At 51.3% G+C, this 12750-nt stretch overlaps 2 protein-coding genes across 12 annotated transcripts in view; one reads left to right on the forward strand and one right to left on the reverse strand.

Moving 5' to 3' along the window:
• The window catches only part of RALGPS1 (Ral GEF with PH domain and SH3 binding motif 1), a 315256-nt gene that overhangs the window by 181629 nt on the left and 120877 nt on the right, over positions 1-12750 (forward strand). The window lies entirely within an intron of this gene.
• ANGPTL2 (angiopoietin like 2) overlaps positions 345-12750 on the reverse strand; it is a 35371-nt gene continuing 22965 nt past the window's right edge. Inside the window, exons 3-5 of the mRNA XM_006737143.3 lie at positions 6754-6947; positions 4728-4998; positions 345-2213 (exon numbers count right to left, since the gene is read on the reverse strand). Of these exons, the coding sequence (XP_006737206.1) occupies positions 2014-2213; positions 4728-4998; positions 6754-6947 (665 nt within the window). The 3' untranslated portion in view covers positions 345-2013. The remainder of the gene's footprint in view (positions 2214-4727; positions 4999-6753; positions 6948-12750) is intronic.

Here is a 12750-nt window from a genome sequence, read left to right on the forward strand (position 1 = left end):
ACCTGAGCAATTGATAAGTGGTGCCTTTTGTTGAAGTGGGACCAGACCTGGGGGAAGCCGTTTCAGGGGTTTGTTGCACTGTCTAGGAGGTGCTTCTAGGATGTTCAGTGGAGACATGGCTGGATGTAAGGAGGTGAAGCCCCAGAGAGCCTTCAAGGTGCTGTTTTGGGATTTGCATTTGGGACTCCTGAATGGTGTAGGTGGAAACCAAAGATAGGGAGAGTGTGATTTAAGTGATTTTGGTGTATGTCCCTGATGCTGACTCTATTCCTGGTTTTACTCAAAAAGGCTCTGATATAGGAGGTCCCAGGAAGGCATCCTAAAACAATAACACACAGTGTAGATACATCCAAATAGCACGGATGGCTTTTATTGCGGATTTGTGTCATTACAAGGATAATCTGGGAATATATTAAAAAAAACCCTCCCTTTTATATACACAAAACATGCTACATGGTACACTTTGTGAGAACGCTGAGGTAATAGGCACACACCCAGACATGGACAGTACCAAACGTGCCAACATCTCGCACACCCCCATTCACACGCCCACCGGGGCAGTCTCACCTTCTTGAGTCATCTCTTGCTCCCTGCTTGGCAAGAGTCCCGGCAGTACTGAGTCTGACACTTCATGGCCAGCAGGACTCAGAAAGCCACACGCTGCAGCGCACCAGCCACGAGGTCCAGGGAATAGCTCCTGGCTATTCAGGAGCTCATGAGAAGTGGCCAGTTGTCATTTTTGTGGAAACTGTTCTCCAGAGAAGTGTCGTTTGGGGACGAGATGCGGACTCTAGGCGGCCTGAGAGCATGGGACCTTTGGTCTGTAGCCATTCGGGGGCCCCAACGATCAGGTGATGACTTCTCTTCAGTTGAATATCTCCTGGGCAAGGTAGGTTATTATTTCTGTGACGGTTAAAATGACTTGGAGGCTAAAGTGTGACTGGAACATACAAAACTGCGAATACATTATCTATGTGGCCAGGAGTTAGCTGTCGGGCCTGGCCTTCCCTTTCCTGACCAGAAACCTGGAGCCCACACTGTTTTCTACTCAGAGGCTAAGGAATCTTGCCTGGAAAGAAAGGATGATATGACAGAAAAGGTAAGGAGTGGGTAGGAAGCTGTACAGAAGAGCAGAGAAGGTGCCTGGAACCGCAGTGAGTGGCCAAGGACTGACACACAGAAGGTACTTCCTGAATGGTGTTGGATGAGGAGCAGGTGGATGGATGGATGGATTGATGGATGGATGGATGGATGGATGGATGGATAGATGCATGATGGATGCTGGAAAAGTCCTGAGAATGTGGGGAAGTCTAGAGATGGAGAGGGAGGGGGATTCTGAAATTTGATCAGGTGCCGAAAGGGGTTCTTTAATGAGGAAGGAGGGAGCCCCCATGTGAGCGAAGAGTGTGTAGACACTCCTGAAAGAATCCTGGCACGTGGACACCAAGGATTATTCTTTGAATTGGAGCTACACAGTCTGTGATTGGCTCTTAGGCTCAAGGAGCACAATGAATATGACGCTTTTCTCGTAAGAGCAAAGCTGTTGGTAACAATGTCAACATCTGAGAATTGAATGTATGTGTTTTTAGGTATATATAACCAAACCTATATATGTATATAGATACAGTACCCGTGGTATATATCTAAGTGCATATATATGTGGTATACACACGCGTGCATAAGGTCGGCTCACACACGTGTATTATGAAGGTATTGTGCAGTCGTGTTTTGTTATTGGGATTTAATTTCCTTGACGAAGGATTTGTCTGTAGTCCTGTGCTGTGTGGAAACCTGAGGGGATCTCTGATAGGAAGAAAAGCAACAGGGACAGAGAATACTGTGTCGATTCCATTCCATTATCTGCTGCAGTGACTTGGGAAAACAGAATCCAGTGGCCCCATCCTCCCGGCCCCCTGGTGAACTGATGGGGAGTTGCTCCTGGTGCTGGGGCCAGCGTGGCCGGGGCAGGCTCCTGGCGACGGCCACGAGAGGTCAGGAGGGGACCCCGCTGACTTAGTGGAAGGTGTTGGGGTTGGGCCGAATCATCATCACCACTTTCTTGAGCGAGTAAGAGCCTCCTCTGAACTCAGCCCAGTAGACTCCGTCCTGGTAGCGGCTCCGGTAATGGCCCCCGCGGTACCAGACCCCATTGAGGTTGGAATGGGCGCAGGCATTATACCACCAGCCTCCTTTCTGGTAGTGGGCACAGTTTCCTGCAGGAGACAAGGGAAGAGGTCACAGGGAGGAGGCAGTTTTATCCGAGTCCGTCATTTGCTTGGGCACTTTAGCGGGGCCCTCTCTGGTGGGGGGGGCGGCATTTGGAACAGGAATGCTCGAGAGGTGGGCTGGGCTTCAGGTTTGCTCTAACCTCTGAGGCTCGGCCTTGTGACCAGCAACTGGCAGAGCCACTGAACTGTCCTAAGCATGGTGCCTCCCCCATAGGACTGCTGTGGGGTTGGAACGAGGGCACACAGTTAAGCAGTTAGCCCACGGCTTGTGCAGGAGAAGCGCCTGGGGGGGTTTGAATAGGAAGCAGAATGATCTGGGGTGGGTGGGGGAGAGGCCACTGGGTTCTTAGGCATTTTTTAAGAGTCGCAACTGTTGGATCAAGAGTTTTTAGAGAATGACAAAGGAAGTGTTTAAGATGAAATGCTCCTCTATTCCTCCCAGCCTGTATTCGAGCCAAATATTTTTTTATGATTTCACAAAAGAAAGATATTTTCATAAAACTTTTGGCACTATCACATCAGGCTGGATTTTGCTGCCAAGGACAAGCAGTTCGGAACACCAGTAAAAGTGTGGGCAAGGTGCAAGCAGGCATGCAGGGACATTGGCCTTCTCCAGAAGGACGAGGAGGAGGAGCCTCTGGCTGCTTGGGCTGCTCTTAGTTAAAAGAGGGGGTCCCCAGTTTCCTGAGCAGGCCTGGGAAGGGGACCCCCCACTCAGGGAAATGCTGCCTCAAGCAGGCTTGGGGGTTGGGGCCCAATGGAGCTGATGGCCCTGCTCCAGCTGAGGCCTTGCGATAACGTGAGGAGGCAGCAGGCTGGCCAAGGCAGAAGCTCAAGGGAGACTCCGCTCAGGCACCCAGAACCTCTGTAGCCCAGGTGTTCCCAGAATTTTTCTCAGGCTCCTCTAGGCCATCAGTTGAGGCCATAAGGACCAAATGGCGGTGCTGGATTTGCAGAGCAGAAAGAGCCCTTGGCATGCCATGGCCAGCCTTCCATGTGAGTGGAGGCCTGAGCTTGCTCTGCAGGACTCCAAGGACAAGGAGCTCACTTCCTTGCTGTCCACTGATTGTGCTGCCCTACAGGCCTGATAGTCTTCTCCCTGCTCTCCATGATGGCCCTCAAGAAATGCTGTACCGGCCCTGTGTCCCCAGAATCTGACCGGCTCTGAGGGTCATCTTCCTGCCCTGCTCTTCCTGGAAGCCTTGACAGCCCTGGCCGAAGAAAACATACTGCTTCCTCGGGGGCCCCTTCGGGGCCAGTCAGAAGACAGGTGTCTGAATGTCCCCCAGTGTGGTGAGAACAGTCTGCTAGAGCATGGCTGCCATGGGGACCTGGAGTGAGGCCCTCCCTCCTCCATATGTAGGTAGCTGAGCTTGCCTCAAGAGCAGGTAGTTCCTAGGACAGTCCTTAAAGAGGAGGTAGTAGCCTGCAGACCAGGACTAAATGGAGGGGGCAGGGAGGGGGCCAGGTTTGCCCATGAGAACAGACAGCCTTGGCCTGGAGGTAGGGTTGGCCCCTCAGGAAGGAGCAGCGCCTCTCTGGCTTTGCCAGGCAGCTAGGGCCCAGAGGCCCTCATGTCAGGAAACTGGGTGGGGGGCCTCGAGAGGCTTCACTGTGGGGCGAGGCTGACATGTGGACTCAGGGTTGGACTATATCTGTGCCTCTTACAATTTTCGGCTTTCTTCCTTGTTTTTTATTTAATAGAGTCTTCTTAGTAAAGACCTGGCTTTGAGGCACGTGACCCTGGACAAATCACTTCGTGTCTCCTACCTGTCTTGGTCGCTCCCTTACTGCACTTCGTTAGCAGTACGTGCTAATAATAGTGACCACAAAGACAGCCCACTTGAGGGGTGCCTGGGTGGCTCAGTTGTTAAGCGTCTGCCTTCAGCTTAGGTCATGATCTCAGGGTCCTGGGATCGAGCCCCGCATCGGGCTCCCTGCTCAGCGGGAAGCCTGCTTCTCCCTCTCCCACTCCCCCTGCTTATGTTCCCTCTCTCTCTGTCAAATTAAAAAAAAAAAAAAGCCCACTTGGGCTGAGCCCTATTTGCCAAGTCCCAGACAAAGCACTCGAGGTACTTTGTCTCTGACCTTCTCACCACCCCGCGAGGTATGCCTTGTCCTAATTTCCGGATTTGGAAATGAGGCTCAGAGAGATTAGGCAGCATCGTCCAAGGACACATGACTGGTAGGAGGCAGGGCCAGCATTATCACCCAGGTATGTGGCCGTGACACCTGATGCCTCAGGCAGAGACGTGACGTGAGCGCTTGGCCCAGAGTGGCCCACAGATGTGTAATCTGTACACCTCTTTCCCCTTCCCTTTTTGTAAATGCCACTCTGACCCAACTTTTGTGAAGGGGGTCTGTGGGCAGAGGAGTGGACCTTTAGGGAGTAGGAACAGGGTCGGGCCGCTGGGCCCTGGGACCTTCCTGTTCTCAGGCCTTGAGTCAGAAGCTCTGGCTTTGGCCGACCTCTTTTCCCTGCCCTGTACTGGGTCCTACCTGTGTAGACATCGTGGTCTCTGTCCAGGGTGGTGAACTGCTTGCCGTTGTGCCAAGTGAAGGAGTCCCCAGCGTTGCCGTGGTAGCGCCCCAGCCTCAGCTTATAGTACTCGCTCTCAGGCTCCAGGCGGAAGCTGGCGTACTCTGCAAAGACTTTGCGGCCAGACCAGTCCTCCATGGTCACCAGCAGTTTGTAGTTGCCTTGGTTCGTCAGCCAGTAGATGTTCTCCAGGCCCAGCCAGTACTCGCCGTCAATGTTCCCAAACCCTTGCTGGGGAAAACAGAGGAGAGCATTTGTGAGGAGTATGCAGTGCCCTCAGCCAGCAGGGCCCCACTGTTGGATGCCCAGCCCTGGACAGAGGAGACTGGAAATGGGCAGAGCATAAGGTAGGCGTGGGTTCAAATCCCCACTGCTGTACTTGGCTGTGACTTGATGAGTCACGTTGCCCGTCTGAGCCTCAAACATGCATCATTCAAGACTCTTTAAAGAGTGCCTACTGTGTGCCAGGCATTGTGTGAACACAGAGGACACTGTGTTGCCTTCCCTACAGTGTTGTTGTAGGAACGCATGTAATGAGGTCATCTGAGAGCCCAACACACAGTAGAAATACAAGAGTTCCTTGGACAAATCCTTCCCTTCTCTGAGCGTCCGTGTCCCTGTCTGGGAATGAGCTGTGTGTGAGGGTCTCGTGTAAGCTCCCTGCACCAGACAGGAATGGGCTGTGACAAGTGTGTGCCACATCCACCGGGCTCCTTTCTAGGTCTAAATTCAGTGGTTTTGTGATTGTTTTTATGTGTAGTTTAAGGAATCATCAGCCAGGTGGTGGCACTCAAAGTCTTAAAAATCGATGGGCTCATTAATGATAATAACAGCTAGTATTTAGTGAGCAAGTACGGTATATTGGCACTGTTCTCGGGATTTTACATAGGTTATTTTATTAATCCTTGTGCCAACTCTTAAGAGCTAGGTACTATTATTATCCTCCCTAGAACGGGTGAACCGAGGTCCACAGAGGCCCAGGGTCACAGAGAGCCTGTGGGTGAGCCAGGATTTGAACCAGGAACCCAGTCTTAACAACTGTGCTCTGCTGCCTCGGAGAAAAATGATATGGGCAGGAGGAGGGAGGGGTGAAGGAGCGGGTCTTCCGGAGCCTCTCAGTTAGGAAGCAGAAGAGAAAGAGAAGAAAGCAAGGACACAGGTTGGGCAGGAGGTAGGTTGGGAGCAGCCAGGACAGGAAGGGGCCATGCAAAGCCACGTGTGAACGTCATGGCCAGGGTAGTTTGTGAGCTTTGGTGTCAGAGGCCTTGGCTCACTGCTCTGCCACCTCGTAGCTGTGCAGCCCCGAGCGAGTTTTTTCCTCTTTTCATCTGTAACCTGGGTCCATACTCGTATGTCCGTGCTCGGATTGGTGTGAAACTAAAGCAGGTAATAGATGGAAACACTTGGCATGGTGCATGGCGGCATTCGGTGAACCAAGCTACTCTTGCCATCCTTAGTACTGCTCTGTCTAGAGGAAGGGGGCAGATTATGGCTGAGCCCAGCAGCCTTTCCTACCACCAGGATGAGCACTCAACTTCCTGGGAACTAGGGCCCGAGTATTCCTGCAGTTTCCTACAACAGACCCTTGGGACCTGCCCCTTTTGGGCTGCGAGAATAGGTCTTCCCCCGGAAGCCCCAGCTGGGAATAGGATGCTCCCCATACCCGGGCTGGGGTGAGGGGCCACCCCACACCAGCATTTCAAAATTCCCACCTTGTCCACGGTGTGGTCTGCACACCTAAGTCGTATCTTGCAGCAGTTGCCAGTGGCAAGCAGGGAAGGGGCTACTGCTCCCCACCATCCCTGGTGGGTTTGCAAAAATGACCCTGTCAGTGTCTTTCTCACCCAAGTGTTTCTTGCATGGGGCCACAAAGGCCCTGACAGGTCAGCATGCCCCTTCCCCCCAAGTGGCTCTCTGATTGGTTGTCAGGTTCTTGGGGTGGCACAGTCACCTTGTGGGCAGCACAGACAGGCCCAGGGTCCTCACCTTATAGGTCTCCCAGTTCCTGAAGAAGTTGACAGAGCCGTCCAGGCGCCTCTGGATGACAGTCCAGCCCCCAGGGTCGTGTCTCTGGTCACACCACACCTGCATGAGGCGGTTGGTGTTCTCTGGCTTCACCAGGTAGATGGAGCTGGTATCATGGCCATCCTCCAGGGCCTGCAGGCAGTCTCTCCATGGGCCTGGGGACACAGATGTGTGCACGTCACAGACCTCCCTGTGGCGTGGACATGGAGTCCCACTCTTGCCTGCCCCTTCCACCCCCGTGGCTACACCCCCAGGCAGGCACAACCTCCAGCAGAGCTCCAGCTGGGAGCCACAGGCCTGCAGTGAGAGGGGATTTTAGTTTTGTAAGTTTGAGAAATAACATGATAGAAAGGCAAGAGTCCAGGGCGAGCAGTCAGGTTGCCTGGATTCCTGGCCCACTTTTAGCTCTGACTCCATCAGTGTGATTTGGGCAAGCTTCCTTACCTCTGCAAACTCTCAGTTTTCCTGGTTTGTAGAAGGGAGATCATAGGTACCTCACCCAAGGTTGTAGGGGTTGCTGAGATCATTTCTGTGGAGTTCCTAGGGTAATATATCTTTTAGGTTGGTCATATTATGCAAAGAGATGTGCCTATCAACATGCCGCAGTAAGGATCACAGTATGGATCAGCTCCGCCCCAGGCAGGGAGATGAGTTACTGCTCTCCTGAGTCCCAAGGGCTGAGGTTGGCCCACGCCACCTCTGTTCTGACTCCACGCTTGTCTTTTCAGTGACAGTGCTCAGGGACAATTGCAGTCTTTAGTGATGAACTTCCATGGAGTCACAGTGCCCAAGCAGTGTCCAGAATTTGGCCATGTAGCCAGAGGTTTCAGGATATTTTTGATTCAGACACTGGCCTCCAAACAGCTTTTTTGAGGGGGACCAGTCCTATTCAGCCCAATTTGTATATTTTCCAAAGGAAGCCCATTTAGGGCCAGACACTCAGAGCTCACACACTCTGAGGTCACTGTTCTGTAAGCAGGTCTTCAAACTTGAAGGATGATGTCTAGGAAGCCTTCCGGTCCGTGGCTCTCTTCTGAAACTGAGACCAGATGGGTTCTGTGATTTTCTGGGACTTCACTGAGCTTGGGCAACCCAGTCAGAAGGAACAGGTGCTGCTGTGGAATCTGAGCAGCTACCGTAAGCCTCTCACCACCCCTACCCCACCTCTCTTGGCGGTTTCCTGGATGTTGGTCTCATCAGCAAGAAGGTTGAAACTGGAGTCTCCAAGGTCCAGAGAAGCTAGGTTCTTCCTTATTGATCTCAGAAACCTTCAGAAGTTTTTCAGGACCTAGCCATTGAACTACATTATTTAAAAAAAAATAAAATTGCCACAATTTGCTTCAGCTTCTCTTCAAAATACTCCTCAAACCAAGAATGGTTAAGACCAAAAGTGCTAAGAAAGTTCCATCTTGTTCTTTCTATGAACGTATATGTTGACCCTAACTATTTATTGAGCCCAGCCCTGGCAGGTCCTGCGCTGGGTAGTGGAAGCCTAGGGCAGGATGGGGGCTGCTCTGATGCCCAGCAAGGGCGAGCTGACCTCACCAGCCTTCTTTGAACTTGAATTCCTGTGCATTACTGCCCTTTCTCTTCTGCATGTCAGGGAGGGGCATCAGTGGCAGGTGTACTTAGCTTTTTCCCTGTAGATCAAACTTCTCAAAGTCATTCCTGATTGTAGTTGGGCTTGTGTAGTCCGTACATGTTGGTTAAATGAGAAAAGTTTGGGTTTTGGGGGTTTTGCTAGGCAGCTTGGGTGGGCTTCTCCTGAGCCCTTGCACTGTGTTTGAGCATCCCCACCAGGAACCTAATGGAAGGGTAGGAGTGGTCTTGATCACCCCTCTCTGCCCCCAGTGCCTAATAAAGCACCCCGAAGAAAGGTCTGCATAGGTGTTTACCACTGACAGTTAACCCAGGGTTCTCCTTCTTCATCCTCCAGGGCTTCTCACCCATTTACCTGTTCACTAGCCCTCTTCACCCTCAAGGGATGGGTCAGGACCCCCAGCACCAGCCTGGGAGATGTGGCACAAGCAGCTGCTTTCCTCTTTGCCTTGTGCCTCTTCCATCCTGGGGAAGGGGAGGCCAGACCTCCAGGAAGAGCATTCAGGAAAGAGAAAAAGGTTTTGTTTGTGTTCAGCCCCTAGCCCCAGGGACTGAGGCAGAGAGTCAGTCTGTCCCCGACAGCTGGAGCAGAGCACGCAGCAGGCGTGGGAGGGCTCCCAGCTCTTTCCCAAGTCAGAAGCACAGGAGAGGCTGTTTGATGGGAATGCTGGTGACAAGAAGGTCCGGCAGAGGCCTGCAAAACACCCCCGTCCCCGAAAACGAGCAGCCAGCCCTCTTACTGCAGGGTTGCTATGGGACTCTGGTGGGGTTCTCAGAGGGACAGTCTGGCCCACTGGGAGAGTGGGGGGGGTCCGTCTCAGACTCCCAGCCTGAGTTGCTTTTGTGGGTGCCATGAGTTGTTTCAGCTTTACCATTGACATTTCTACAAAGAGCTTTTTTTTGTTTTTTTTTTTAAGATTTTATTTATCTATTTGAGAGAGAGAGAAATAGCACGAGCTAGGGGGTAGAGGGGCAGAGGGAGAGGGACAAGCAGACTCCCTACTGAGCAGGGAGCCTAATGCAGGGCTCAGTCCCAGGACCCTGAGATTATGACCTGAGCCAAAGGCAGACGTTTAAGCAACTGAGTCACCCAGGTGTCCCAAGGGGTCTTTTTAAAAGCAGGTGTTTTAGGGGCACCCGGGTGGCTCAGTTGGTTGTGTCTAACTCTTAGTTTCAGCTCAGGTCATGATCTCGGGGTTGTGAGATTGAGCCCTGTGTCACGCTCCACACTCAGTGTGGAGTCTGCTAGATTCTTTCCCCCTCCATCTCCCTCCCCCTCTGCCCCTCTTCCTGCTCATGCACGCTCTCTTTCTCTCTAATAAATAATCTTAAAAAAAAAAAAAAGGCAAGTATTTTAAAATGTGAGGTAGCTAGTAGTCACCCATTTGACAGATGAGGAAATGGGAGTATGGGGACATTAGGTGACACCTCTGAGGTCACTTAGCGTATAAGGGACAGATCCAGTGTCAGAACCCAGGTGGTCTGGATCGTCCAGAGCTCATAGTCTAAAGCTCTCTTCTTTTTCCCCAACCTGAGTGAACTCCAGGGTGGGGGGCCCAGGCTGACTTAATCTCTGTGTCCCTAGGACTATTTTTAATCTTTGCCAGTCAGCCAGGTTTAAAAAATAAAAATTTACACTTATTTGTCAAGGTATGAATACCTTTCCAAAATCTTTATTGGTGATTTATTTTTGTACTTTGCTTACCTTTTGGTGTCCTTTGCCTATTTTCAACTATTTTAGTATCTTTTAATAATGTAGAATTTCTGGGGCGCCTGGGTGGCTCAGTTGGTTAAGCGACTGCCTTCGGCTCAGGTCATGATCCTGGAGTCCCTGGATCGAGTCCCGCATCGGGCTCCCTGCTCGGCAGGGAGTCTGCTTCTCCCTCTGACCCTCCCCGCTCTCATGTGGTCGGTCTCTCTCTCTCATTCTGTCTCAAATAAATAAATAAAATCTTTAAAAAAATAAAAATAAAAAAAATAATAATGTAGAATTTCTTCTTCTTTTTTTTTTTAATCTTTAGGGCAAATCAGGCAGTTCTTTCCTTTAAGGCTTTTAGGTATGACATCCTCTCTAGAATCATGGAGTAGGAATAAACTAGTAAAGAGGTATTTAGTATTTTCTCATTACAAAAAAATTCTCCATGTCCCCTGTGCTCTGCACTTGGCATGATACTCAGGACCCATCAGCTTCTATCAGCAGCAACCACATTTCCAGACAGTTTTCCCTCGGAAACCTTTTAGAGCAGGACGCTAGCAAACCTCCTGCGCTGAAACACGCCCTTTTCTTACATTAAAGGCACCAGCGGCAAAGGTCAGAAAATTAAATTATGGATGAAAATGAGTCAGACAGACTCCTTAGCATGGAAAACTGGCAGCAGTAAAATGATCGAGGAGCAGAAGGTGCAGCAGTAAGATTATCCTGTGGCTCCATTTAAATGGCTGATTCAAAATGTCCTACTTTGATGAGAAATCTGTAACCGAGGTAAATACAGGAGTCAGGAGCCCTCGGCTCAAATCTTGGTGGCCTCGTCGCCTCACCGTGTGTCCTTGGGAAGCTCCTTGAGCCTCAGTCTCTTCTTTTGTACACAGGGGGAATGAACCCGCCGGTTCTGGGGGCCTTAGGGTACAGGAGCACCAGCGTGAGGCCAGCCAGGGCAGGTGCCCGTGCGGGTTCTCTCGGTCCTTCCCATGCTTGATGAAAGCTGCTGGTTTTGACATTGTCCACTCCCCACCTACCCGCTATCACGTACACACAAGCAAGTTACTGTGTTTGCTTTTGAATTTGCAAGACTAAATGTACGAGGATTTACTTACTGGTAGATGTTTTCCACCAAGCACATTTAAAAAGTCACAGCTTCAGTGGAGAGACCCCCAAAGATAAACTGAAATGAAGAATGGAAATCTTTTTTGTCAATGAAACTGCATTTTCGGTGTGCAGTGGGCAGGGCTCTCCCTTTGGAACAGTGCAAAGTGCCCAGCCAGTATTTCTCTTGGCTCCTCTTCTGAAAGGGCAGCATTGCCCAGAGTAGCAGGCCAACACTAACTCAGCAGCACCAAGGCTCTGAGTGGAGTAGTGCCCGACCTCATCTCTATAAAGACCATATTTACACTCTCCGCAGAGGTGTAGCCGGAACGTTCCACGTGAAGGGAAGTGCAGTCGCCATGGCTGAGCTGAGTCTGCGTGGTTCCTTAGAGAAGCAACACAGGGTGTGGAAAGCACACAGGACCTAGAGTCAGGAGGCCTCAAGAAGAAGGGATATTGGCAATGGGAACACAAAGTATACAGGTCTTGGGCCCCCAAACCCCAAGGTCAAACCTGGTGAGTGTTGGAGTGATGAGCTGTGGGTGCCTGAGTCCCTTCCCTGCTTCCTTCCTCCTCTCTGGGGTTCTTGCACACAAGGAACATTGACTACTAGGAAACCAGATGGCTGATCCCATGCTCAGTATTCCCAATGAAGTGCCTTTCTGGCAAAGCTGGGTTGGAGCCTACAGCCAGGCCAGACCAAAGCATAACTGCCTAATCCCAGTTTCCTCTCTGTGTCTGGGGTAGGCCAGCTCAGCCTGACCTGCCCACTCACGTCCTGTGGAGAAATGGGTTTACCAACTACATCAGCTGTCAGTGTAGCCACCCCTCCCTCCTAGGGAAGCGTGGCCCCGTGAATATCTAACCAAGCCCACTGGCTGCACCCTGGAGGCCAGGAGCTAAGAAGTGAGTAGATGGTGATGGCTCTTCTCCCTGGCTGCTCCTGAGGCATGCAGAGAGCAGCAGAGTCCTTCCTGGCCATCAGCTGGGACCAGACCACCTGGCTGGCCAGCAGTCTGACTGGCCTCTTTGACCCGTAAGCTCAAGTCTCGGGACTTGACCACCTGAGGCTGTGTGGCGGCCCTGTGGCCTGTGGGAAATGTTCTAGGGATGTTTTAGTTTGTACGTGGGCACTGGGGAGAGGCTTCTGTGATAGTACCAAGACACACTGCTTTTTTGTGAGAACGGTATGCTGTTTTCAGTTATTCTCACTGATGATCTGTCTCCAAAAAGTCTTTCCGCCACTCCCTTAAACGTTTTTCTAACAGGAGAAATGACTAGTTGTTGAAATTGGATCTGGAATTTCCTATCCAAATTAATCCATCTGAGAGCCAGGGCACGTGGATTGCTTAGGTGTGAGCCCTGTCCTGGCCAGCATCAGGACTCGATGGGCGTCCTATGTGAGGGCAGGAGAGCAGACACCGGGGAGGGCGGTTGGCGAGGAAGGATTACGTGTGCTGCTTGAGCCTCATTTATCCAGAGGGCTTGGGGAAATAATATTTTGGTTGTGAACATATTTATTCTATGTCAATCACCACTTTTCAGTGAACCAGAGT

Source organism: Leptonychotes weddellii, chromosome 14 (genome assembly GCF_054177405.1).
Source record: "Leptonychotes weddellii isolate Sample4059 chromosome 14, ASM5417740v2, whole genome shotgun sequence".
In the NCBI taxonomy this organism is placed as follows: domain Eukaryota; kingdom Metazoa; phylum Chordata; class Mammalia; order Carnivora; family Phocidae; genus Leptonychotes; species Leptonychotes weddellii.